The following is a 27,740-nucleotide window of genomic DNA, read 5'->3' on the forward strand; positions in this document are numbered from 1 at the left end:
GATCCTTCAATAGATTTGAGGAGCAAGCAGACTTTGGAAGGCCTGCACTCAAGATACATAGTTGATACTAAAACCCTTTATCCTGCTCTTCTTTTAAAAACATGGTCCCAAGTACACTTGGCCTTAGCTGTCTGCCTTAGCACGGTGACAACCTTGCAGTGAAACTGGCAGTTCCTTCATATCCCAACTATAGCTGACACAGGAAACCATCTCCTAGAGAGAAAGGTATTAAAGACAACCAGCAGTTCTCCAGCAAATCCTTCTGCCCCACGTAGGCAACACTGGAGCTGCCTAGGAAGAGGAGTACCACAGTTTCACTACTTGGCTTGCTGTTAACATTTCTACAACTGTTATTTTAGAGCTGGGCCTCAGACTCTTTTCTCGATGCAGGCTACAGTAGTTCCTCACACTTTATTATCTGAAGTGACAGACGTTGCAACTCTACCCCTGGCAGAATCAGGAATAGATTGGCTATCTATAGCAAAAAGCCGGGCCGCCGCCGTTCATTTAGACCTGCCTTCCAACGTATCGCATGTGCTTGGCTGCATTTTCAAACAGTTGCACGCAAACGTTTCACCTCCTTGCTCGTTTTGTAATACTGATTCTTTAAATCATTTTAATCCCATCTACAGCCATTAGCAAGTATGTGCTCTGCTGAGCATGTCTTTCCTAATAAATTAACAACAGGCCCAACAACAGCTTCTTTTGATGCAAAAGAACCTACTGAGCTTTCCTTCTTATCAGCTTTAACCAGTAATTCGAAAATGAAAATGATCAGAGACTTCAGAACATGTACATATAGGCCCTTCATAAAAGACTTTTTTCTTTTCTGTCTGTTCTTCCATAAAGGGTCATTCTCAGCCTGGAGATGGATTTTTTTTTTCTCCTGCCTTTGCAAGATGGTTTTTGTGCTGGTAGAATGTGACCCTTTCCCTTACAAGCCTACCTGAATAAGCTTGGATCTGAAACATTAAATATATATATTGCAAATCGGAGATTGAGCAGGGAGTAACAGACAGATGAGGGTTTCACAGTTAGAAGACCTCTTCCCCTTCCTCAGAATACTTCCAGTACACTCCCTGCTCTTATTAGCTTATTTCAACCAAAGATCTGTACAAACTGCTCCAACCAAAACAAACCCCAGATGAGAAAAAAGCACTATTTTCATCTCAGCTCATCTGACAGTTCAGATTTTRAGACCTACAGGGACTGCTAGCAGGAGGCTCACCAAGAAGTCCCAAAATTCCCTATCCTACCCTCAACTCATTTCCTAACAGGCAAGAAGCCCAGTCACTGCTATGCTGTAACTCATCTTGCCCCAGATTTCCAAAGCAGGTCAGAGGGGTCATGCTGGTGGCGTATTCTCTTTCCACTCATTACAGTGGGAGTTGGATGGTCAGGACCAACATAGGTGGAGATCAGGCCCATCCGGAGATTAAACCCTGATTTAGATATAGGCTGCTACCTAGCTACCTGCTCCCCTAAAGATTAATATCAATGTGATTTACTAAAACCCTAGTAAAATTATATAGCTTTGAAGTCGATCAGGAAACAAGTCTCAAAGGAGCCTCTGAGGTAAGGCATTTCTGTTGGCTTTAGTAAAGGCAACACAGCGACCTCCAGAAAGTACAAGTTAAGAAGATAGGTTCAATGCCTGTTATACTCCCCTACTCCCCATGAACATGCTATTCTTTCTATGTCAGTCAGCCATGTCGCCCTTTTTTTTTTTTTTTTTTTTTTTTTTTTTCTGGGGTGCCTTAGCCAACATTTAGACGAATGTGCATAAATCACACCAAAACCCAAAGGTATGCTGCCATCTTATTCAAAGCAGTTTCACATCAGGGCGGTTCCAAGAGCTTCAGAAGGAATTCCTCATCTCCACTCCTGAAGCATAACTGCCAGGACASCCAGTACATACACAATATACTCTTCACCTAGGAATTAAATATATACTTTAAGATGGATGTAAGACAAACAGCAGACAGGCCACATGGACAGGCCACTTGTCAGCTGTGTCACACTTCTYCATCGGCTCAGCTTAGAACAAAGACATTTCTCTTTCCTGTTAGTTCCTAAGAAGCATATTCTCCTCTCTAGGATAAGTTGTATTATGAAAAAAAAAAATAAAAAAGGGAGAAAATCCAAGGCAGATTGTACTGTAATATTTCTTCCTGCTTCCTGTTATCTTCACAGATTTGAGGAAATTTTCTGGTCCTGCCCTAGGCCTCTTAATAAACTAGGCAGCTTGTGGATGTGATCTACATCACTATTGACAAACGCATATTAAAACAAAAACAAAACAGAAAAGCTGCTTTTATTTCCAGAAATAAACCTTAAAAACAGATTAAAGTGCAAGAGCAGCCCTGGCAATATTTTTGCTGCTAACTGGCTTTTTCTAGCTTCTGAAATCATGCTCTTGCTGTCCTACTGTATTTTCAAGGCTACAAATGACATCTTATTTGCATTAGTCAAGCCACAAAAAGAAAGCTAAGAAAACCTGGACTGACAGGTAACATATTAGCAGAAAGACCTATCRGAAGTAAATAAATAACTTATTTTCCACTTTATTTTCTAGATCAAATTCATCTTTGGATACAAATGAAAAAATCAAACTGATCGCTTGACGAGCCTTTAAAAAAAGGAAGAGATTTATGTCTTTTGACAGACAGTAGCGTCATTATCAGGGCATTAGAATACCACTCGGATTTAAGCGCCTTTGCACACACTTCACATTCGGAAGCCTATCTTTCCTTCCTGATGCCAACATTTAAAATGCCCACTCCTCTTTTTACTGTATTCATAATTCCAGAAGTATGAGGGTGACTGGAGCATCTTCTCCCTATTGTCAGCTTGTCCCATGTTTTTTTCTTAGGAAAAAACCCCMAAATTCACAACCATCATTCACATGTAGCTACAGGAGGGCTTAACTGTGCACCAAGAATTTAGGTTCTAGTACAGAGAGCTCAGGTTTCTTTTACACTAAGGTTCATCCTATAGCAAAYGATTGGCATAGAAAAAGTAAAGCTAAAGTGTAATCCATAATTGATTCTCCTTTAAACAAATGGAAGAGATTCCTCACCCATAATGAAGGATTTCAAAAAGTTCAGCCAACATGGAGCATCCACTTCCTAAATACCCATGTATCATAGAGCAAAGAACGTGTCTTAATGCCCTCCTTCCGTCTCATAACCTTTAAAACAAGCACTCCAGGTCCATAAAAGTTAGGGAGGAGAAGAGCATCAAGGCTAAAAGCAGGAACATTCGGAAGCATCATTATGATGACTCGTACAATCCTAGATGCTAGAGCACAGGAGAGAGTGCACAGGACCATTAAAAGCAGCTTCCCYTAGGTCCCATCACTGGCTGCTGCCAGTTCTTGGTATGTCAGAGGAAGGTAAAAATTAAAAGCAAAGCAAACAATAATTCAAAAGCCCCAACTTCCAAGACCAACTTAAAAATCAGAAGCAGCTTCACCGTTTAGCATCCAGCACTGTGTTTCGCTCTGGCTGYTGTGCAGTATAATTGCCCGTATGAGAGGCAGTCCAACTTTTGCTCTCCAACAACTAATCAGGCAGCCAGTCACTTTAAAAAGGACTTTTAATTCATCATCCTTAGGAGAGCTAGTTTGCATTTTACAGTTTCTTCCAATATATATTATATTTTGCTGGGGAATTAATTCATGTTTCCTGAACAGACATCATAATTAAACTACTCCTCTTAATAGAATTGCAAATGATATACCTTGGTTTCATTTGTAAAACTGACAAGTATTTACTAGTAAAAATACAGAGATGCTAAGGCCAAGTTTATCTTGAAATTTATAGCACACAAAACCCCTGAAAAAAGGAAATATATACACACATACCATGATGTAACTCTAGCAAGAAATATGCCCTGTTGTTAATCAAAGTTGAGACAGGTCAAGGACTTAATCAGGATGATGTCAGACTCAGAAACAAATCTCTATTTTTCACAACAGAGCCTAATGATCAAACTGTGATTTACCTTCCATTAGCCATCTCCCTCCCAACCTTAAAGAACTTGATCAGTGCTTTTATTACATGGAACAGCAAAATTAATAACAACAACTTTGTTCATCCTCTTTGTTTCCGGTGCAAGCTACTCAAACACTGAACGAGATCCACGAGCTGCCCTGGTTGAATGTAAAGGATCCGTCCAGGATCTACAGAAAAGTGAGAATCAAAAGCCATTCACATCTGACTGCATTTTGTCATTGAAATTTCTGTGTCAGCCAAAGTGAAAGAAATATGAATAAAAGGAGCTTAAACAAATCCGCAGTCATTCTGGATTATGAAGCATTTCTGCAGTATGCTTTGTTGTATACAYACAAATGCCAAAGCTCTCTGTTCAAAAGCAACAGCACACTTTATTAGGAAAAGTAAAGGTTAACACAACAGGTAAAACATCATAGTCAAAACACTCTGCAAAAACCAACAACAAAACCCCCACACTGTAAATTTTTCTGCGAGGCTAATTCAATGTAGGTGTTGTTATGTATCAGACAGCAGACATCAATGCACTGCAAACTTCCCTGCAAAATTATCTACAACATCTAGAGAAGTGTTCTAGCCTCCGGAAGACAGCAGTCCACAGCTCTTTTGAATGCAATAAAGAGTACCATAAAAAGCCTTGTAATGATTTTAGCCAAGTGAAAAATAAGTATGGTGCTGATACAGTCAGATGTGGGTTTATTAATGAACAAATGTCACAATTCCCTTCAGAGCTGTATAAATGAAACTGCTTTGCAATCTGCACCAGTTACGCCTGGCCACTGATGAGTGCTAGAGAAAATAAAACTTGATGTATTTCAGAAACAGAAGAAAGTTATCAGATTTAGAACAGTCTTGAAAAAGTAAAAACACCCTAAACACTAAATGAATCAAGCCCAGAATTAAAGGCCACTTCCCCACCCTCCTAACAGTTCTGCAGAGGATCCTTTCAATAGACAAATTATTTCAAGTCACTTCAGCCATCTTAGATTTCATCAATGCTACAGGCCAGAAGGCAAATTTAAAGCAATAATAAAGATTGAAAGGTCTCAACAGACTATTTATTCATGTTTCTAGTCTACACTTTYGTCTACTGCTATCCACTTTATTCAAGTTCAGGACTGTTCCCCTCAGCCTAGTATTAAGAGATTATTCAATTGTCTGACTGAAATATCCACCACAAGAAGTGGTGAGAGGAGTTGAGCAAACAAGTGAAACACAATGGGAAAAAAATCTATGCACAGGCCGTGTCCTTGCGTCGGGCACCCCACATCTTCAGCGTGCAGTGCTCCTACACCTCAGCCAAAGCAGCAAGCCCTCACTAACGTGAAAAGCAGTTGTTTAAGACCGCACCTTCTCTGGAAGCATTTCTGCAGCCAGCATGGCTCGCTCCCCACCCCGACCTGCTCCAGTCATCACCCACAGCACGGGTGGGCTGTGATGCTGGGCCCGACAAGGCACAAACAGGGGCCTCCTCCTGCCCAAAGGTAGCGTGACGGGGGAAATCCAGCTCCATAAGCCACAGCCGTATTTTTATATGCTTCATACACGGTAACAGAAAGAYATTATTAACATAATATTCAGAATATATCTCAGAATAATCAGAATATATCTTTCCTAAATTACTAGGAAGAGCTAGGGTATGTCTGGGGTATGTGTTTGTGCTCTACTCCCTCCTAGGACACAAGAGCAGAGGGCAGAAATTGCTTTTGCTGGTGCAAGACAGGACTCATCATTTTGTTGTAGCTGACGTCTCTCAATGAACAAGCAGGATTTTTCCCAAACACAACTGGTTTAGGCAAGCTGCAACGGTGAAGCCAACTGACATTATAAAGTAACTGTCATATAAATATGAAGATGTTTGGCTCATGTAAACATCTACAGAAAAAATCAAAATAGAACAGAAATTTATGCCTACGACTAGTTACAAATCRCGTCAAGGAAGGTAGTCACTTTATGAATCTCAGAGACAGATATTTTGAACACACCTAGATACTGACTGTAGTTAGAAAATCGTGGACCATTTTAGGTTTGGACCCTTGAAGGTCATCTAGGCCAAATTCCTGCTCAAAGCAGAGCTACTTGGGTGCTAGAACAAATGGCTCAGGGATTTGTCAGCCTGAATTTATGTGGAATGTTTCTTTATTTCTTTAAATATTAAGCATTTTTTATTAAGGAATCAGAATTTCTCCCGTAGCAACTTGCAAGTGCTGCCTCTCATCCTTTTGCTGGGTACCTCCGACAGGCTGGAATTTTACTGTATTGTCATAATCATGCACTTCTCTCAGGGAGCAAGATGGGAATTTTCATGAAATTTACATTTGTCGTACAGAGAAAAGAGGCAACCCATAACGCTGCTTTCCACTACGAGATGTCAAAATACTGGCATATATAAATTACTGAGGAAAGTCACTGTCTGGAAACTTTGCCTACAGAGTGGACTATATTTCCTTCTTAGCCGAAAGCTTTTGGGTGTACTCTAAACCCCTTTGCATGGTTCCTCTCTATATCTGTGCATAAAAAATAGCTTTCCTGCAGGAGGTCAAGGAGGTCCTCATGCACAGCAGGAACTCTTACTGCTTCAAGCCTCAATGGGATGTAGCTCAGCTACTTACTGCTATTAGTCTCCTACTGCATCTTTGTGAATGTGAAACAAACTATAAGTGGTTGGCATATGCAAGCCTTACATGCATGCTTGGGGAGAACAGGCAGGATTTTTATTTTTCAAAAGCAGCTTAGAATAATCCAATATAAAAGACTTGAGTAAACCAGTTACACTGAGATCTTCACTCTGGTGAACACGGACAGCATATCTGGGATGGAAAATTCAGCTATAGCCATAGAAAATAAGAGTATAAATGKGTCTTGTGCCTTGGCTATAAATCTGGAACATCATTCTTGAATATTAGAGTTATATTAACTGACCTGTGAGCCTTTCCAGAACATCAAATCCATGTTTCAGAGCAATGATATCAAGAAAAGAGACTGTGCCATCTTCAAACCTGCAGAACGGAACAAATGAGCACAGTAAACAAATCATGCAGCTGCAGTACAGACAAAATAAAAAACACCCCTATTTTTAGAGCTAGTGTTTTAAAATTCAGTGAAACTAACTTGCAGAGCAGCAATTCTTACCTTAGGGATCCAGTTCTCATTCTTGTAGTATCCTCTGAGGTAAAAATAAATACTTCAAAGCTAAATATTCACATGAATAGTAGTTTGCAAAGAGGAAGCTACATTTTTCCCCTCAGAGGCTCTTTGTGGGTTTTCAAGTGCAAAAGAATAATGGGTAAGAGTAACGGGTAACAGTTCTGTCTTGGGGCCAGGGTGTCCTAAGGTCCCAAGTAACCTGCTGCCCATGTGAGAAGATGTCAGAAAGAGTGAGGAGAAAGGTGGATACTTGGTGCTTGCCCCACTCCACAGTGATGATGGCCACTAGAGCCAAGCCAGACAAMAGGAGGACCTTCCTTAGCTGCAGTAAAGAGGGTGACCAGTAACGAGTGTCCTGCTGGAAATAACTGACATATAACCGTACAGCTATTCCAGGACAGAAGAAACGTGTCCCACTTTTCTCCTATTTCATTTTTCCTACAGTCATCAACTAATTTTTTTTTAAAAGACAAACAAGTGACACTGATAGGGAGTCAGCTGAAGACAATATAAAACTTGTCCAAAATATTCAGTCTGTCCACATAAAAGAATAACRTAAAAGTGCTGTATATACAATTATATATTCAACTTAGACAAAACAAGACAAATAGAGGCAGTAAATTGCTACAAACCAATGGGGAAGGCAAAAGCAGTGGACTGCTACAAGGAAGAGCAGTCCACAATAATTATTTAGGTTTGCATAGTCCTCAGGAATTTCTGCCTCTTGTCTACTTGTCTAATAATAATTAATGGCCAAGGCCATTTACCTTGAATCTCAGAAAAGAAACGTCACTGGTTTCCAGTGATGAAATTTAAAACGGCTGCTAGGGATTTGAGAAACAACTAATACTAGGAATAGTTTCGCGTGACATGAAATGGCAACGCAAACTTCTGGATGAGCACATCAGGGAGAAATAGTGAACTCAAACATTCAGGAATACTGGGATGGGTGCTTTGGAAATCAAATGTAGAAAAGCACCAAAGATTTGCACAGGCTGCAGGAAATGTCAGAGAGATCCCACACGGCTGCCGAGGAGACACTGCAGAAAGGGGTCGTGAGGGGGAGTTGATCTATCCCAGTCCTGTCCCGGCGGTGGCTAGGAAAGCAAATGAAACACTGGGAAGCAAAGCCCARAGCCGCTGGCGTGGAGCCCATCAAGGAGACTGCACAACCCTGCACAACCTTATCAACCTCAGGAGAGAAGAGCACTCACAAGAGGAACAAAGGTGGTGGCCAAGATCCCAAAGGTAGAGCCTGACTTACAGTAAAAGGGGAAATTAGAATTGGATTTCTGTTCATTAGCTGTGATTATTAACTAAACGGACAACTGCAGTATGTCCATGGCTAAGCAACAGAAGACAACCAGGCTGTTAAGTTCTGCAAGGCTTTCACTGAAACAGTCCAGAGCTTAGTAATTTCTTCTTTTTCAGAAAAAAAAAAAGACAGAAAGCAAATACAGCTGTGGGTTTTTTTGGGTCAGACGTTACGCTCTGTCGACGCGGCAGCACACGCACTGCATCGCTCCGTCACGCCGGCATTATTCATTCCTTCTGATCATAGCAGTGCCTCTGCTGCCCGCTCCATTACAACAACGGGAAGCCGTAACACCAACCCTGAATGATGACAAAACCCCTTGCTCCAACTTGAGTGCCGGCAAACAAAGATACGGACAAGCCTCCTTTTGTGGTTTAGATACGGACCTTTGCAGGGCTCCTCTCCAGCATGAGGGCTGCCTGGAGGCACCAGCTCCCTTTGCAGATCCCCTAGTTTGCCAAGGGCCTGATAAAGGCCCTGCCAACAGGCCATAATCCCCAGGCTGTGGGGTTGACGCTTGGGCCAGGGCACTTGACTCCATTCTCCAGCCTTACCCACCACCTTTCTGTGCAATTTCAGGTGAAGCTGTAATCTCCCCTGTACGGGCTGCTTTTCAAGCTAAGCCACTGAGCTTCCTTTATCCCTGGAGAAGTGTCCAGGAGTCATCTAGAAATTCGGGTATTTAGCAAATGAACCCTATACCGCTGTGGCTATTTTACTTGGTGCCAAGGCACATCATGRTGCTGTGAGGGGTAGCTATTCCCCTCTGGGACATGGGGAGCTTCCTCTCAGAATATTTACCCACATTTTAGGAATAAGCGCAAACACACTCCTTGCATTAAAAAAAAAAAAAATGACTTCAACAGTGAGTTTTATGTTTGATGTAACTGATGCTTCAAATGGGTTGTTTCCCCACTCAGTGGCAGCTTCAGTGCTACCATAATGAGTTTAGGATGAAGTTCACCTGAACGCTGGTCTAGCAGCCATTTCCTGAAGTAGAAATGAGTCTCCTTTAGCTGACCATGTACAAAGGAGCCACAGGAACTATATTACTGCAGAGGACCAACCCAAGAAACAACAAGCTTCTCTTTTCTGGTTCTTATTATAATTAATCCTGCTTAATCAAGGCTGGGATGAGCTCAATTCCTTGGCTAATTGGGTTTAGAAAAGCTGAAGAAAGCATTTCACATCAACCTGCTATCTGTCTAATGGATTCAACAGYTCATGGCAWWAAAAAAAAAAAAAAAAAAAAAAAGGCACCTACCTAAGTCATCACGTTATGAAGACAAGTTTTCTAAATCACACAAGACCTCTGCTTCTAGRAGCAGGCTGGAATCCCATCGCCAATGCACGAGGACAAATCTAACCCAGCCTCTCTGACAGCATTGCAATGAGTTGGTGCAAAGCTCAGYTAAAGCAGAAAGGAACTTGATGGCGAGCCAGATTTCCCTCCTTTACAKCAGTGCACCTCCTCCATTTAGGGCAAATAAACAGAAGCCATCCCTTGTTTCTAAAGCAGGTAAAAGAGAAACTGAATCCACASAGAAAGTAGATTTCTCAAATAAGCTGCTTTTCTTCTCTTTTTTTTTTTAACCCCTCCTCCAGAGTAGAGCTGCCCTTTGAAGTGAGATGTTACACAAGTTCCTTTCATCTTTTCAATTCATTTATGTTCCTCCAATTAAAAAGTACAATACAGAGACGTTCCTCATATACATTTAAAAGTGATTCACTCAGATGCTATTCTTCACCTTTTAGAGATACTCTGCATCACCTTCATATGAAATACAGTTGTCTTGGTAAATGTCATTTTTACATTTTATAGAAATTCCACTGTTTACTCTAAATTGACACTTGCTGGAATTACAACAGCACTAAGGGTTTCAGTCCCATGCATGTTCTTAGGTTAGTAATTGCCATCTCCRATATCAGCAGGGGAAGGGAACTTAATTGGTCTCACTGCTTTCCCACATCAAACCCCAACATTTGCAAAAGGAGCTATATTTGTTTTGCTTTTCTCTAACTTACAACACATCATTACTGATGTATTAAACCTATAGGGTCCCATTCTGCTCTTCAGCACATTCATCAGCTTCCATTGAGCCAAAGATAGGAAGCAACTTTCTGGTGTGTTTGGGGGTCTCCAGAAGATGTGACCCCCTTGATCTGCTTTGTCTCAGAATCAGAGAATCCCAGAATGGCTGAGGTTGGAACGGACCTCTAGAGATCACCTAGTCCAAMCYCCTGCTCCAGCAGGGACACCCAGAGCACGGGGCACAGGGCGGCATCCAGGTGGGTTGGGAAGATCTCCAGATAAGGAGACTCCACAGCCTCCCTGGGCAGCCTGTGCCAGGGCTCYGGCACCCTCACAGGAAAGAAGTTCYTCCTCACATGGARATGGAGCTGCCTGGGTTGCAACTTACACCCATTGCCCCTTGTCCTGTCACTGGCCACCACTGAGAAGAGCTTGGCCCCTTCCTCCCTACCTTCCCCCTTCATGTACTTATACATATTGATCAGATCCCCTCTAAACCTTCTCCAGTGAAAAGAGGCCCAACTCAGTCTCTCCTTGTACGAGACATGCTCCAGTCTGTCCACAGACAACACATTTGTTTCTGACACCTTGCTCGCTGTCCATATAGACACTTCCTGAACTCTGTGCGTTGAAACCCAGTGTACTGTCAGCAGCAATGTCCAAGTTGTATGATCAGAGCAGGACCAAGTGTCGATCCGTTGGCCTTTTGATCTTCTCCTGGTCACATCTTTGGAAGAGGGTCTGGTTCTTGGACCACTCACCTCAGGTGTACCCTCCCTCCAGAGAGAACAACCTTGTAGCGCACAGTGGATGCCACTGAAGCAAGTGAAACAAGGAGACAGCTGGGTGTAACGGACATGGACGCTGTCATTAAACCAGGCTTCTGGAGCGATCCAGCTTCTGGATAACTGTCTGCACAGGAGTGGGCTCCAGCAAGCCTGCAACGTAAACACTCAACGGGCAGTAATAAATCCTGGATTTCCGAGTAAGACACCTGCTCCCACCACCTCAGCAGCTCATTTTTGCCGCTCTTAGAGGCACATTACATGTTTGTGAGCAACGACTGCTTCTTACACGATTAAACCAGAGTGCCACTGCCCAGACAACTGCCACTCGTGAAGCAGAAAATTGAAAGAATAAATCAATCCATTTTTTATTTCTCAAACATCGCTGTTTCTCCCTTAAGTGCTATTCAATGAATGTCCAAGTGGTAACTCTGCTCACCACCTATACCTAGAAAAATATCATCCCTTTTATGCAAAAATACTAAGGGCCTTGCATTCAGTTACTCAAATCCATCTAAATGGCATTCTGACTTTATAGGTTATCAGTTCCTCAGAGCTCTATCTGTGAATAAAAACTACACTTCTGACAGTTATGCATCATAATTAGTCTCATCTAGATGCAAACTTTTAATAAAACTAGATGTCTCCCACTAATACCATTTTTACAGTTGATGATTTATAGTGTAGTTTTAAAAATATATTATTTAAGCAGGGGCTCTACTCATCAGCATTTAAATCATGCCCCATGGAGTAGTCGCATCTCGGGGATAACATATCCCCTGTCCCGCAATTCCTATGTGGACTCTCCACATTCACAGAAGTTTAAAAATTACTCATTGCTTTCCCCCCACCACAACAGCCATTAGTCACAAAATCCTTGTACAATGTTTGCCAYCAATTATAGGCTCCCTCCCAACTTCACAAAGCAGACAATATGTTTGGGGTGGTTTTATATAGAGAGAGGGAGAGAGAGCAGGATAGAAGAAGAAACAAACTTTCTCTTCAAAATCGTCTTGTACAAAGGGATCTTTCTTTAAGCCATATTAAACATTAAAATAAGTCCTCGGGAACACCAGACTTGCTGGGTAACTGGCCGCAGAGAAAAACACYTCCAAGGATCAGCTGGCTGGCTTTCAATTTACTCATTCATCCTAACCAGTAACTTATCCGTGTCAACAAGAATGCCATTAAGGCACAATTCAGTGCGAGCAGGAGCATTATAAATGATTTCTATACCTCAGTATTGAAATTTGATATGCATTATTCTCCCACGCCTAAATACCAATAATCCAAATGCTCACGCTCCTACTTCTCCTGGGAAAGCAACACCCAGGTGTAAGGACAYGCAGCAGCGCCAGCGAGCAGTCTGCAAAGTGCTTTTGCATAAACTGCTCACTGATCAATTACGAGTAATGAATCATTAATAAAAACTCAAAGCCCTTTCTTTGATTTTCTCCCTAGGAGAAAAGAAAGGATGAAAGGCAAGCTGGAGATTAATTTTTCAGAGGTGATAATCTGACCGGCTGTAATCATTTGTCCATATTGAGCACAAACAGATTTGTTTACTTCCTTGCAAAGACTGAGATCCAATCTTTCATTCTTAAGCAGGTGCACCTGAGGATAAAGCATAACTTCCTAATGAACTGTAAAGGTAAATCAATTTAACATTAGGCAGGCAAAATACCTCAGCTTGAGCACAAATTTATTCTTAAAATTCACACACAMAAAAAAAACTTGTTTAATCATGTGTGACAGTGACGCAGATCCAGATCAATGCCCTGGGATAATATTAGTAGTAACTTATTCTTAGATAATACAGAAAAATTACTATGAGCTTGTTCCAGTGTGTGGGCTCAGTTATGTCCCAAATCAGGGGGTACTGTAAGGCACAGCCCTTATTTCTACCACAGCCAAAAGKGAACCCAGCAATGCTTCTGAGCACTTCAGCTTCTGTTTGGGAGTGAAGAAGGTTGTCTGATCTCATCCAGGAGGCTTCATTCTCTAATAAATAGTTTAAAAACTCTTTTGGGACCTTGTTTTCAGGAGGGCTGCATACCCAACGTTAGCACAAGCCACTCAGTGTTGCAAACATAGTGACTTAGGAAAACAGATCTTCACTATTGAACCATCTGCTGTTCCTTCACAGCAATCTCAAATTTAACCTAAGAAATGGAAAGAAGAAATACCTTAAGAAATTAAATTAAGAAATATCTTTACCATCAGTARGGTATAGGTACAGAGGAAGAAGTAAGATTTCTCAACAGAAATGACTGTTTTTACTGGAAGAGAGATTAGTTAAGGAAGAAATGGAGGCTTCTTCATATTCTATCAACTTTTATTTCTTCTAATTGATATGATAAACTGGATATCCTGCAAATTCTGACTTCACTGTGGCTTGAGACTACTGAATCTCTGCAGGTGCCAGGTCCTGGGTAAGCACYGTATCGAGCCGTCAAGCGCAGCTCTGCTGCTGCAGACCAGAGAAGCTCTGAAGGCAGCACAGACCAGCTGGATCCTAAACCTCATGTCAGCACAGCAGCTGTTTTCATGGGAAACTGCACATCTTAAATGTCCTTCCATCATCACTGACTCAGTCTTAAGATAAAGTGTGGGAAAGAAGTGATTTTCTTTCTGCAAACAGGAATGTGTATGCCATATTCAGCAGCTTTCTTGCATGTGCTATTTCACCAGTTGTCAGCAAGGATAACGTTAACAGTGGTTGTTGCTGTCTCCTCCTTCTGATGTGGATGTGCACATATGGAAATGTCTGTATTTGGTGACTTATGCAAACTGTAAGAACCAGTAATGCCTAAGGGCTACGCAGCTACATTAAGTTTAATGGATGATATAGAACCAAACAGCACCTTACGTATCCAGAAAAGTTGGCAGCTTAAGGGGCCTGGCATTATTAAATTAATATAACACTGCTTGGCTTCAGAATGGGGTCTGATAAGCTAGTTTGTGCATTGAGACCTCAGTGATAACAGTAAAACTGCCRAAGTTTTAGGGAAAACACCAAATATAAGGCATACCTCGGCCACGGAGGCGTTCCAAGGGACCTGCCTGGCACAGGAGGTGCAGGGGACAGACTTCCTTGAGGACAAACACACCCTGCCGGACCCGCTCTTGGCCTATGGGAACGATTGAGGCAGCGAGATGCACCACACGGAGCCAGGACTGAGTTTGCCTCCCCAAAACCCGCAGCGCGGCCTTTCCTGTCGGGGCCTCCGAGCAGCGCAGCGCAGGGCCCTCCCCTGACACCTCGCTCCAGAGCGCCGCTCCGGCMGCAGCTCCAGCTGCTTCCCTGAGGRCCTCGTCTGACCTGCGTGCCAGGCTGGGGTTGGAATTTGCCACTCACCAAACTTCCCACAGCTTCGACTCCAAACAGTGATGCTGAATGAGCAAGGGCTTCCAGTTTCTCAATCTTTCAAGAGATCTGCAGCTGGCCTGGAAAGCCGAGAGCCCTTTCCATGCAATTGCCTCTCTCCTTCCACAGCAGGAAGGGATGGAGACCCCAAGAAGGTCTTTTTTTGTTTTTTTTTTTTTGAAAACAAAAACCAAAAAATAGAGAAATTAAGCTTTTAGAGAAAGCTTCCCCAGAGACTGTCTACAGAGAGAATGGTTGACCCTAACTGTGGGCCTAGCTCTGTTAGACCCTATCATAGCAAATTAAACTGAACAGCAAAGCTCTTCTTTATATAAAAATCAAAAGGAAAATAAAATTATACATAATACATACAATGAATCTGTAATGAAATGAAATCATATATGTTGAACTAAGGAATATAAAAAATTAGAAAAAGGAGAACAGTTGTTATTCATTGAACTAAGAGGGGGGAGTGGAAAAAGGGGCCTAAAACCTAAACAAATGCTTCTTTTTTTAACAATGAGTCTGATGAAAAGGGTAGGTCAGGAGGAGGTGATTCATGGCTGAAAGTGTGCAGAGTATGTGAAAACTGAAGTTATTGCAACCGGTGCGGAAAGTAACTTCAAAGGTTTTAATGCATTTGAGCACTGGAAGTCAGATAAACAGCATCCCAGAATAGTAAGAAATTGGAACAAAAATCTCCCAAGTCCAATAACACCGGCCGGTAAACAAATTTGTTAAATCAGGAGTGGGAAGCAGAAAACACAATATTTCTGCTGAAGGAAAGGGAACAGAGAGCCGGGCAACAACACATCYGTCAGTGCGGCCTCAGCACAGCGCCAGCCTTGAAAACACTTCAGGAGCAAAAGGACGATTAAATGAGGAAACACAAGTGGGTGCAACGCCCCACAAAGTGCCCTCTGCAAGAGGGCTTTATTTTTCTAGGCATTGCAAATACAGAAGAACTGAAATTATAGAGACTTCAGCAAAACATTAACCACATGAAGAAACTATGAGTGGGTAAGGGGATACTAGAGTAGGTTGAGACTTTGTGCAGTAAGTGGAATAAACCCTGTTATGCACTAAGGCACTGCTCAAATTAGCTTCTGCCATGAAGTGGAGGATTGTCAGCTACAGCAGCAGATTTACTAGCTGACCTTATGAATCCTTGTATTTCCAGATGGAAAAATATTAACACCATTAATGAAGGTCTGATAAGACTTTCTGCAGAATACTCTAGGTGATGATTAGAGAAAAGGAAGGCTCATTTAGTATGGGAACTCAAAGCTAAGCAGGATTGCAGTTGGTATTTCTAGAAACGGAGGAGGAAGGTAATTATGAGGAAGGAAAAAGRCTTGTTTAGCCGCAGGGCAAGAACCACAGAGCTGGATATAACTGACCACAAGATAATTCAGACTGCAAATCAGAAGCTGGTGTCCATGAGCTTACATGATCACAGAAAAAGCTTTCCAAAAGGAGCAGCAGGAACAAAACAGAAACAACATATGCCCCTTCCCTCCAAACCAAAACAGGAGGYCTCCTCCTAATTTGATACATGGGCTCAGTTTAGAGAAGGGGATTACACACTGCAGATGCCTCTGATTGCAAAGAGGTCGATTACRTGGCACCAAAACTACTTGCCCCTCATAAGAATCCAATAAATGTTAAAGCCCCCAAAGCAGCTTCTCTCACTTTGTGTAACTGAAATTACCTCAGGGCAGAAGTACCTAAGTTCAGAATGGGATCCTGGGGTGCATTARGAGGAGCATCTCCAGTGGGTCGAGGGAGGTGATCATTYCCCTATACACAGCCCTGGTGAGGCCACATCTGGAGACTGTGTCCAGTTCTGGGCTCCYCAGGACAAGAGGGATGTGGAGCTGCTGGAGAGAGTCCAGCGCAGGGCTACSRGGATGATCAGGGGCCTGGAACATCTGCCCTRTGAGCAAAGGCTGAGGGAGCTGGGCCTGTTCAGCCTGRAGAAGAGGAGGCTGAGGGGGGACCTGATCAGTGTCTATARAYACCTCAAGGGAGGCAGTGAGGARGAGGGGGCGGCCTCTTTTCAGTGGTGGCCAGCGAYAGGACTAGAGGAAACGGCCACAAGCTGAGGCACCAAAAGTTCCACAGGAACTTRAGGAAACATTTCTTRACAGTGAGGGTGACAGAGCCCTGGMACAGGCTGCCCAGAGARGTTGTGGAGTCTCCTTCTTTGGAGATCTTCAAAACCTGCTTGGACGCAGCCCYGTGYCACGTGCTCTGGGTGACTCTGCAAGTGCGGGGGCATTGGACTAGATGACCTCTAAAGTTCCCTTCCAACCTTAAGGATTCTGTGATTCTATCAGCAGAAAAGTTCATCCCTTCTGGTCACCATCCTCTGCGGGAGGCACTCTGGGCTGGCTCCCACTTAGGTGTCGCTGCCCSCCAGGCACCAACGCGCAACAGCACCCGTGTCGAGAGCCCCGCGACCACGGAGAGGAGAGCAAGGGAAAGGCACCAACAGCTTCTCTGCTCCCATTCTGCAGGCACCCTCCGCCTGGAGGATTTATTGACTCATTCCAACTGCTCTCACTAATGAGGGTCTCTGGCGGCAGCGGGGGGAACAAAAAAGATAACTTTATATAGATTAATTGTCATGGAGGTAAAGGGTGATTTTGAYAGATGTATGATTTTATGAAATGATGCTAACAAAATCCAAATGAAAATATCCATCCCCATGAGTGTTTATCTAAAGGCACAGAAACTCTCTCTGCTTTAAACACAACTGACATAAAAGAACTGTCAAGAAGGAAAATTGTACAGTGAAATGGTAAGGCAGAATGCTCATCTGGAAACCTCAAYATGTACCACCACACAGTCATCAATTTTCTCTCATCATTAAAAGCATTTTGAGGCTTCAGCTCTCAAGGAGCTTGTAATTCTCCTTGTTGGCTGAGTTTTAGCAATAGTACTGAGACCACAATGGTAAGTCTAAGACAAAATGTCAACATAAAAGATCGCAAGAACAAGAAAGAATTGCAGCCCCCACTCCAGAAAAACAGGTCCACCTGAGAAGAGTTTTTCTCAGTTGATTTACTAACTTAAGACCAACAAGGGCTGAAATCCTAGCACTTGCTTTTCCACCACTTTGATGTTTCAGATATAGCACATTGATATTTCAGGGACATGTAGCCAAACGAGCAAGGTCTGTGAAGAAACAGGCAGCAAAGACGTGTGGTATTAAAAGAAATATTCCATACAACAGCCACCTGAGCTCGCTGCAAATGTGGCAGTGTCCCTGTTGACCCACTGTCTGCTGCAGAGCCCAAGTGGGGCAGAAAGAGGTCGGCACAGGCAGGAAGGTGCAATGGGCCTTGAGAGCCTCCTTGATGCTCTACAGCAGAGGCCCAGCCCTGGCAAACAACACAGAAAGAAAATTCACAACGGCTGATGTTCCAGAGGTCCCCACTTACCCAGGAGGGTACCACAATGTTGTATCACAGGGTGATGATGAAAATACAGGTAGTACATATACTATTAATATATGAAATACAATGCATAAAACGCAAGCCATCACAAATTTTGGTACAATGAGGAACTCATCATTTGAAATTTTGTTCAGTCCTAGTCTTCTGTGTCAGAGAGAGAAATCTGTGATTTATACAGAAGTCTCAAATGCCACCTTAAAAAGATATATCCAGTAGGTCACTGAAAAGTTTTGCCTTCGAAACAATGATTCACATAACAAATTCCAAATGTATTTCAGATAATCTCTTAATATATGCAAAAAAGCGCTAATAGGACTTGTCAGGTTGTTCAGGATTTTGATACATCAGCTACGCCTTTCAAGCCTTTTCTCACCCTCTCTTCCCATATATGTAAACATTTGCCTTACCGGCTACAATTATGGAAAAAAATCCCAGTTGAGATTAGATTTCAGTTATAATTAATGATGAATGTGTCAAAGTATTATGATGTTGTTTATCACACTGCTTGCGATGTAATTTAGTGCAATAATGCTAAGACTTGCTATGTGACAGTTATTTAGCATTTAAGTCTTCTTAAGATGCGCTGCGGAATATCCGGAATGTTAACTATGGGAAGATTATTTTATACAAAAGTGGCTTCAGGCAAAATGTAGCGACAAGTTGCTGGCGCCCAGCAAAAGCTCTTAAATCGTATGTCATCTATGAGCTGAAGTATAATAATTAAATAATCGAGACATGTCACAAAGCTAATGAGGAATCCAAAGGATAAAATTAAAACCTGACATTAATAGGCAGCTTAACCATATAAGGGAAAAAGAAAAAAGTCTTTGTTCTTTCTGATATAAATCCTAAAGAAATATCTTGGTTTTCAATTTGTATATACACACACACACACACAAAATGTTGACAGATAAGATCTTGAAAAAAAGAAAAATGCAGTTACTTGGGGCAGGGGGCTACAGAAACTCCAGGTATTTCAGGACAGGTCTGTGCTGCAAAGCCCAGGTTTGCCTTTTGTCTTTCTGTACCCCCCAAATCCATTTTCTTTTCACTCCAGAAGTYGCTCTTAAGAACCTCTTGCCCTCTGGAGGCCCCGTGGAGTTTTCTCTCGTGTGCCCAGGACTCGGCTGCCGGCCTTGGGCCTCTCTCGGTGCTGCAGGCGCCGCCGTGTCCCAAAGAGCTCCGCTTGCCCGGAGCTTCTGCCGGCAGCCTGTGGATCCCAACGGGAAGGGAGCGGTTTGCACGTGMTGCCCATGACACTAAACACCCCGAACTGGTCTGCCCCAAAGCTCTGTAACCAACGCGTGAGGCACGGGSGAAAGCAACACTGATTAGCGCCCTTATTTTTGTCGTTACAAGAGGTAAAACTAGTAAGTTTTAACATAAAGGCTAATCTATTCAAGATGGCACCGTCTAGACRATTGAAACTGTACAGCTATTTTAAAAACTCTTTGGGTTGTTGTTTTGTTTCAAGTTGTGACGTGCTTGAAGTTTCTATTTAAAGCTAAAATTATGCAACCATTCTCGCTGGTTTTGCTTTACATTCCCACTAAGCCATAGCAGGCTGTGCACACATTATATGCCAATTACGGTTTATTAACGCACTGAAGCTTCATCCTCCTAAACTCAAGTGTACTTTGGGGACTCAGCTCCATCCTCTCATTAAAAAGCAGMGCTCTCCACAGCTCTTCTGAAAACAACCCAAACATTAACACAACTTAGGGCTCACCTGACACACAGAAACAGCTCTGAGACACCTGTACTTTGGTACCAATCTGTAAATAAATCTTATTAACATCTAGCTGCTATGCCTAAAACTAAACAAAAAGATTATTTGCTCTCCTTTCAGTTATGACCTATTCAGTTATGACCTATTATGAGTTTGAGTTTTCATAACAAACCTACTCTCTAGATTCCAGGGTACTATTTTAGTTTAGCAAACTAGCTCTTTTTAGGTTAYTTTGTGTTCAATGCTGTTTGTTTTCCTGGAGAAAGGCTATAATTGATAATACACTGTCGAGAGTGTTTTACCTAATGCAGTTTTGCATTTATTAAAGTTTTTAAACCTACATTTGTTATTGGATTTCGGCTCTACAGATAACACATTTAACAGAACTTGAATAATGTTTTTGTTCAACTAGCTATCATACCATCTATTAAAATTCTGATGCTCAAACTCATTGGGGCCATTTCAAAGGCTCCTTTGAGAAAAACAGAATACATTAGAGAGGCAGGCGGAACATTTTCAAGAGGTACAACATCCCATATTGGCACATCCATCACCACAAAAAAAGCTTGGAAAATTTTAAGTTATGCAAAAAAAGAACCATTTTTTTTCTAATACTTTTCACCACCAACACATTGCAACAAATCCAAGTGCTTGAACAGACTGAAAATTTCACTGAGGCACGTGGCAAAGCCTGGCTCAAGAAGCAAGCGGGTCCCAGCCCGGAGATACTAACGTATAGGCGGCCCATAGTGCTTTTGARTTATTCTAAGGACATCTCTGCTAGCAGTGCCTGCCTCCATAGACGAATTTATCAGGCCTCTGATCAAAACTTGGAGCTGTGGCTCCCTGGCAGGTAGTTTTAACCCCSCAAACGGGCCTGTGCAGGAGCTCAAAGCACTTTTCCTTCTGTCCACAGCAAAGATGCTGGCACAGACGGGCGCTGCTTAAGGGGGTTTCAACCTACAGAGATCCAAAATAAATCTGGAGCACCAAAACAAACTAGTGTGAAGCTCCTGCTGYGGGAAGTCCCTGTGGAATATGGGTGCCTGCAAGCCCATTCCTTGTCCCTTAGATCTGACACCTTCCTTTGGTGTCAGCAGCTGCCCCGGTGCCTTTGCTTGCAGCTTTGTCCCCCAAAAGACTGTAGCTATGATTTTGARTTTCTAAAATCCACAAAGCAATGTTTTAATTAACATTAAGGAAGCCATCTTGACCTAAATGCAAYGATGTATTCATTATCCTTGTTTGCAAGTTTTCTTAAATCACTATTAAGAACAACAACAAAAATATACGCAGCTCAGCTCTGACTGATCCTTTGGCAAGGCCCACGGTCGGCAGGTAATTCTGTCCTGCTGGTTCATGAAGGGGAGCTACAGCCCAAAGGGAAACGAGCTGGGGCCAGCCCGAGATATTACGGGCTCCCTTTTCAGATGAGTTCAGACTGATTTTATCTAGCAAATAAAATCAGTTTCAAGACTTGCTTTTAAGCAGCAAAGCCACTTATCCCAAAGGCTTATCCGTTAAAAGGTGTACGGACCTTCAAAAGGAAAGGTGATCCAGATTTCCCGAATCCTAGGCACTTCCTGTGATCTAAGGCTATTACTCCTCTGTGGTATCAAAAATACGCTAGTAGACTTAATAATGAAGAACTAACTGCAAATAATCAATGTTAGCTCTATATAAGACACAAAATTGCACAGAAAGATTGCCTAAAACCAGGATTGTACCTGAAATATGGCAAGATTTCCCTAAAGCAAATGGAGGGAGGTGGGAGGGAGAGAGGGAGGCAGAGAAGGAGAGAGAGAAGGAGGAAGGAAGGGAGGGAGGGAGGAAGGGAAGGTCTCCACAGGGCACAATTAACATGACTCTTCAGCACCAGAGGATTCCTTTAAAATATCAAACAACTACTGGAAGGCAACGTAAGGAAAATAACACAAAATTTGTTAAAAACAGCAATACTTCTATGCAGACTATATTGTACCTTGCCCCTACTGAGTGAGAAAACCATTTAACCCTCTCCTCTCTCATACAGGGGCGAGGAATCCTTCCAAAACCAGGCAGAGAAGTTACCATCCTTGAGACTGCAAGACCTCGAGCCAAAGGCAAGCTGATACGCACCTCAGCTGTGACGGCCTCCTCGCGTCTTTTGATATGTTCTGATTAGCTCACAGCTCCTGTCTTTGCTGAATAAGGACCAAGCCTTCGCACTGATTCTCCTTGGAGAAATACAGCCCCGAGACAACACGCATTCCCCCGGGAATCACACATATGTGAAAAGGGATTTGCTGTCTTTAGCCAATTTCTTGGTTAGAGGGGAAGCAGCAGCCAAAAGCCACAGCAGCCATGTATTTCTCTTACTACATAGATACAGATGAAAATTAAMCAAGATAAAATACAGGTAAAATACAGCACCCTGTATCTGGGAGGCTTGCTTTGAAGAGGATTCAACTCAGCTGCGTTATTTTCTGGTGAGGGAGTCTGGATCCTCTTGATTTAAACAAAATATGTGATAGAGGACAGAAAAATCCATGTTTACTCCCAACCATCAGCTCAAATACCAATCTTTAACAATGAACACATTGTAGCAGGAGGAGGTTAGCAATAAACTAAATTGAATATAGCGTAATTATACATAATTGTAATTGTACTGGTAATTTTTTTTTAATTTGAGTCTTTATCAAACGGCTGAGGAAATATTCGTAATGTAGTTGTTACACACACGGGCATAATTATAATTCATGCTGCAAATACAGGGCATTCTCCAAAGCTTTTCTTAAGAGTCAAGTATAATCAGGAGATTGTAAAACAAAACCCCCCAAAACAATGGAAAGAAAATACAATAATGAGTTCAACGTTTCATTGGGATAATCTTACAAGAAAGATCATAAAGCTGTAATCTACGATAAAAAGGAAAAAAACCCACACCCCACAAAGCTGTCACTACTATTCAGTCTGGATGTCAACGTTTCCTGCCCAAGCAAGGTTTCTGCAAATAGGATTATTACTGACGCATCTCTCATATATGCCAGCAAGGTCTTATTCTCTTAGGATGCTGCCACAAGGCACAGCTAAAAGGGAAAAAACAAACTTTGAACTTTTGCTCATAAAGAAATTCGCATTTTAAATGGTAATCAAATTGCCAGGCTGAAAATAATTCAAGGTTTTATCACTTTATTGACTGTATTTTCCCTATAATCAGGAAAGTAACGGAAATAAAGATAATAAAATATAATGCTGTAAAGAATACAAGCTAATGGTGTCTTTTGAATCCAGCCAGACTCCGAAAAAAGACCCAACAGGGATTTGAACTTGTAAACCTAATTGTGGCCATCTGGATATAATATATTTATATATTTTTATATATACACACACCTTATTAAACAAATAAACACAACTGACAGCATGTCTCACCAAATTTTAACTGGCCAGTGTTGCAGAATGAAGTTCATCTTAGAGTGTAAGACGCTGTCTAAAAATCAATCTCTACTCTAGTCACTGTTCACTTACACTAGGTATTTTGAATTTTAATTCTAAATTCTAAAATAAATCTAAAATTATAATGCTAGCCAGTTTTTCCTCTCTCCTCCTTCCTTTAAGGAACAGGACATTGCAAAGGAGATTATCTTCCTTTCCTGTGCAGCTTTCCCTGATGTTATGCAATGCCTGTTACAAAAGTCAGATTTTTCTTTTTCTCCCCTGCAAACAGAAACAGATGCTGCAGATACTTTCCCCTATGGAAATCAGACAAACGGTACTGTCATTGCCTTTTTTTTTTTTCTCTGCAGATTTGTAATGCATATAGCAATTATATCACCATGGGATGTCAAATCACTTTGGTCTATGAAGGCACAAAGTCTCTGTTGTAATTGATAAGTATACGTGCCAGTACAAATCAAGTTATACTGTGCTTTGTTTTAAATTTAAGAACTGAATTCATCCCTAGCAATAACTCTACTCCCTGGCTGATCCAGATGATACAGGGACCTCCTTTTCTGAATTGGCTTTCAGCTTAAGGAGCAGGGGACAAGAAGCGGAAGGCAGCACTAGGCAGAACCAGCCAGAGCTGCCTGATTTCCTGGTGTCTACCCCTTACAAGGCAACTTCCATAAAGAGGTGGAGAGATTTCCCAGCTGTAGCTGCTGGTCAATAAACAAGGTGACTCCAGCTTACAAACCTTGCCTTGGCTGGGTTTCTGGACGGTGGTGGCGACACCGACTCCCGCGTCTTCTCAGTCCAGGGAAGCAGCGGGCCAGGGCACCTGGGGCTCCGGGACTGGCCTTGAATCCTGCCTGTGCTCRGCCTGTCTAGTGGAAGTGCCTGGAATCAGGGCTGGGCCTGGAGCCCTTCCTTGTAGGAAAGCTTTGAACTGAGGAACACGTCCTGTGTGCAGTGGAAACCGAGCAGGCGCAAGARGCGTGAGAGGAAATATTCTGAATCCCTGAACTCACTGAAAAAGCAGGGAGTGCTCCAAAAAAAGGAAGGGGGAAGGTCCAGGAGCCACCACTCAGCCACTAAGCTAAAGGAAGCATTAGCATTCACACGTATTCTGTGGACAGTCTCACTCAAAGATGAACCACAAGGCAGATCAGAAAATTAATGCTACAAGACATGGGTCCCCAAGCCTCTATCATGTTGGGTATTAGCTAAGGACTTCTGCTTTCAGCAGGCTCTCACGATTAACGAGCTCTTAATTTAAGTGTTGCATGCTAGAGAAAAAAATATTCATCATGCAGAATGTCATACCCATCTCCAGGGAGCAAGTACTGTTTAGCCAATAACTGCACAAAAGCAACTCACTAGTGGCAACCTCTCGTTCCCTTTCGCATGCATCTCTTTCCTCAGTGCAGGTGTCATGTGCACCCTGAAAATGGGTGGACAACATAACTCGTGCACATAAACCTAGGGAGGGAATCCTGCTGTTGCCCCATCCTCTGGTACACCCCCACAAGAGCAAACAGGACTGACTTGCAAAGTATTTTCACACCTTTTCAATATGCCACCATGGATTAGAAGGTATCTGAATGAACCACACGTGGTATTGAACTGTGGTTAGACCTTCCTTGTCAAATTCTTTGCATAGCTGAGAAAAGAAAGTTTTGGAAAAATTCAATTAAAGGATTATTAATCCTTAACGTGGGAAAGCAGCAGAGATGAGAAAAGTTTTCTTACAAAAGATGGCCTGCTGAGAATTCTTCTGATCATATTACTTTATAACATTACTACAGCCATTTGAATAGCTAAAGGTAGACCTCGTTTGACTACTAAAACTGCTTAAGTATAAAATGATCTCTTCAAGATTCACATTCCCCCTTTAGCTTATAATTTAAATAAACTTGTCGAGGATGAGAAATCTTCCTTTATCTTTGACTCATGGCTCTGACTGTCAAGCATTTGTGTTCATCAGACAGGAGGGGAGATAATATTAAATGAGAACTAATTCAGTATTCATTGTGTAAGAAAAGTATGTGTAAATTTAAATATTCTTGCACATGGAGAACTGAAGTGGGGCTCATATTTGCCATATTTGGAATACAGTTGTACTACAAGGTTGATTTGTCAAATAAACTGAATTTCTGAACTTTATGTAGTTAATCATAAATGTAGCATATCTCTTAAGTTAAATGTACTGGCTGGGTTTGGTAACAATGCTAATAGCTTGCAGGTATTAGCACAATTTTTAGAGAACACCATATTTACACTTCCCATATCTATATTCTTACATATATTTCATATAAACATAGACTGCAGATCTGCTCATACTATAGAAACTGAGCTTCAYAGATTTTATTCCATAATAAAAATATTTACAGGAAATATTTAGGTTGCACAAACTGGTGTGCTGACAGTTTAGGACACCACTCTCTTTTAGCAAGACAAGCTCGATTCCTGTTTTGTGTATCAGCTGAACTCATTGCAGTATCTTCCTCCCCAGAGCTGCAGTTTTACATCAGATCCATTAGCGAGGCTCACCTCTGCTCTTCTGAGAACCTGCATAAACACTCCAAAGAGCACAAGCAAAAAAATATGAATGTCCTAAGCCCACCTGGAGATACTATGATGCTATTAAAATTGACTTCATTGTGTCCTATTACTTAAAGTCTTTTGAAGCTCACAGCCTTTTTCAAGATCCACTTAAAAGTCAGTCAATTCACAGCACTATTAAATATAATACAGCCTCTTGTACCGCTGTGGCTAAAACCTGCTCTCTACCCAACACTCCACAGCCARCAACAGGAAGAGTAAGAGCTGCAAGAAGCGGATACAACTGGAATTTATACTGCTTGAAGTGATGATTTATTRCTTCGTTATCTGTTTACTTTCGCTTACTTTTGCTGACCTAATTTAATCATCATATTTGATGATCAAATGCCGTGAGTCATTCTTATAAACAACTGGAGAGATTGCCTCCCTCCCGCCTCCGCCATCCCAAATTCTCCAGCAATATGCCTAGGAAAACTGACTAGAAATGCCTTGACACAGAATCACCGGGAATTCATGCATTTCAAGTTGCATCTAGATTAAAGGTAATCACTGAAGGTTCAACCGAATGTTATGTATAAAAAGTCCAAGGTTTTTACATTGAGAAGTCATCAAAAGCAATGATTTCTCATGAAATAATTGCAACTTGTTGAACGAGAAGTTGAAAGTTCAACAAATGAGCCTGATAACGCTTTTCTGAAACAGCAAGATTTCAATTTTTCCAAAGGCTCTGGCACCATTAGAGTATTTTTAGAAGTGAAATATGCCACTAGTTGTGAAATATGTAATACCTTCAGAAATAYGGTCATGTGTTTCCTTTTTTTTAATGCAGATACTTAAAAATACATTCAAAAAAATCCAGTGTCTATATAATGAGATTAAGGAAAGGAATCTCTGGATCAGCCAAGCAAGATCCCTACAGTAATATCAATGTGGCTCCACAAAGATCTTCCATTATAGGAAACACTGTTTAGGATGAGTATATACAAAAATAACTGTGAGAAAATACCTGAGCTCAGATCATAAAGCAAATTTCCAAAAGGATCTTCCAAGGAACATGTGGGTAATCCAGAGGAGCATCAATATCTAATGGCAGGCAGGTTGCTTTTTAGAATGCTTCTCTGAAGCAGCTGTAGAAACCCAGAAATATTGGTAGAATGGCTACATATGAAGGGATTGTTTCACACTGAGATGTCCAAAAAAAGAGAGAAATCATATAGCTAAGTATGATATCTACTTCTTTATATCTTTCTATATATATCTGTATATCTTTCTATATATTTATATCTTTAGCAGAAGAATAAGATTTGTTGATGTTTAAAATCTTATTTTGAAGGACTTTTGTCACACTGAGATAATTCAAACAATAACTGGAATACAGTAGTTAAACCAACATTAAAAAAGTTTACTAAACCATTATCACTAAAAGATTATTAGAAATAACTTGGTTTCCACATATTACTATTCTACAGTGAAGGATTATACTTTTTTATTTGTATGTATACACTTCAGTTGAGAAAAGTTCATTTAGAGTTTATCTTTTAACTTCTGCTTCTTAAACAGAAAATTCAACATTATCCATGATTGTGGCTCTTCTTTTTTTTTTTTTTGAGTAACACCAAGACCATGTAGAGGAAATATAGATATACAAGCAAGATGTATATGTAATCTGACATGAACAATAGCTGTGTTTAATACTGATGAGGACTTCAAAGGAGCTGGATTCATTAGTACACTGATAATCAGGAAATTTAACAAAAACATTCACTACTGCTTTTGTTACAGGGCTGCTGTTGTTTGTTTGTTTGCCAAGAAGACAGACTAGCCTAAAACTTCTACTGAAAAAGAAGGTGCCATTTTTCTCACGTAAACTGATAATATATTAACTTAGCTAACAAAAGACCAATCATGA

At 41.6% G+C, this 27,740-nt stretch overlaps 1 protein-coding gene across 1 annotated transcript in view; it reads right to left on the reverse strand.

The window, feature by feature from the left end:
- The window catches only part of MOCOS (molybdenum cofactor sulfurase), a 177,728-nt gene that overhangs the window by 78,293 nt on the left and 71,695 nt on the right, over positions 1-27,740 (reverse strand). Inside the window, exon 7 of the mRNA XM_026041857.1 lies at positions 6,936-7,012. Coding sequence (XP_025897642.1) covers positions 6,936-7,012 — 77 coding nt within the window. The remainder of the gene's footprint in view (positions 1-6,935; positions 7,013-27,740) is intronic.

The sequence above is a fragment of the Nothoprocta perdicaria genome, unplaced genomic scaffold (assembly GCF_003342845.1).
Source record: "Nothoprocta perdicaria isolate Ctin4 unplaced genomic scaffold, notPer1 scaffold_297, whole genome shotgun sequence".
Taxonomy (NCBI): Eukaryota; Metazoa; Chordata; class Aves; order Tinamiformes; family Tinamidae; genus Nothoprocta; species Nothoprocta perdicaria.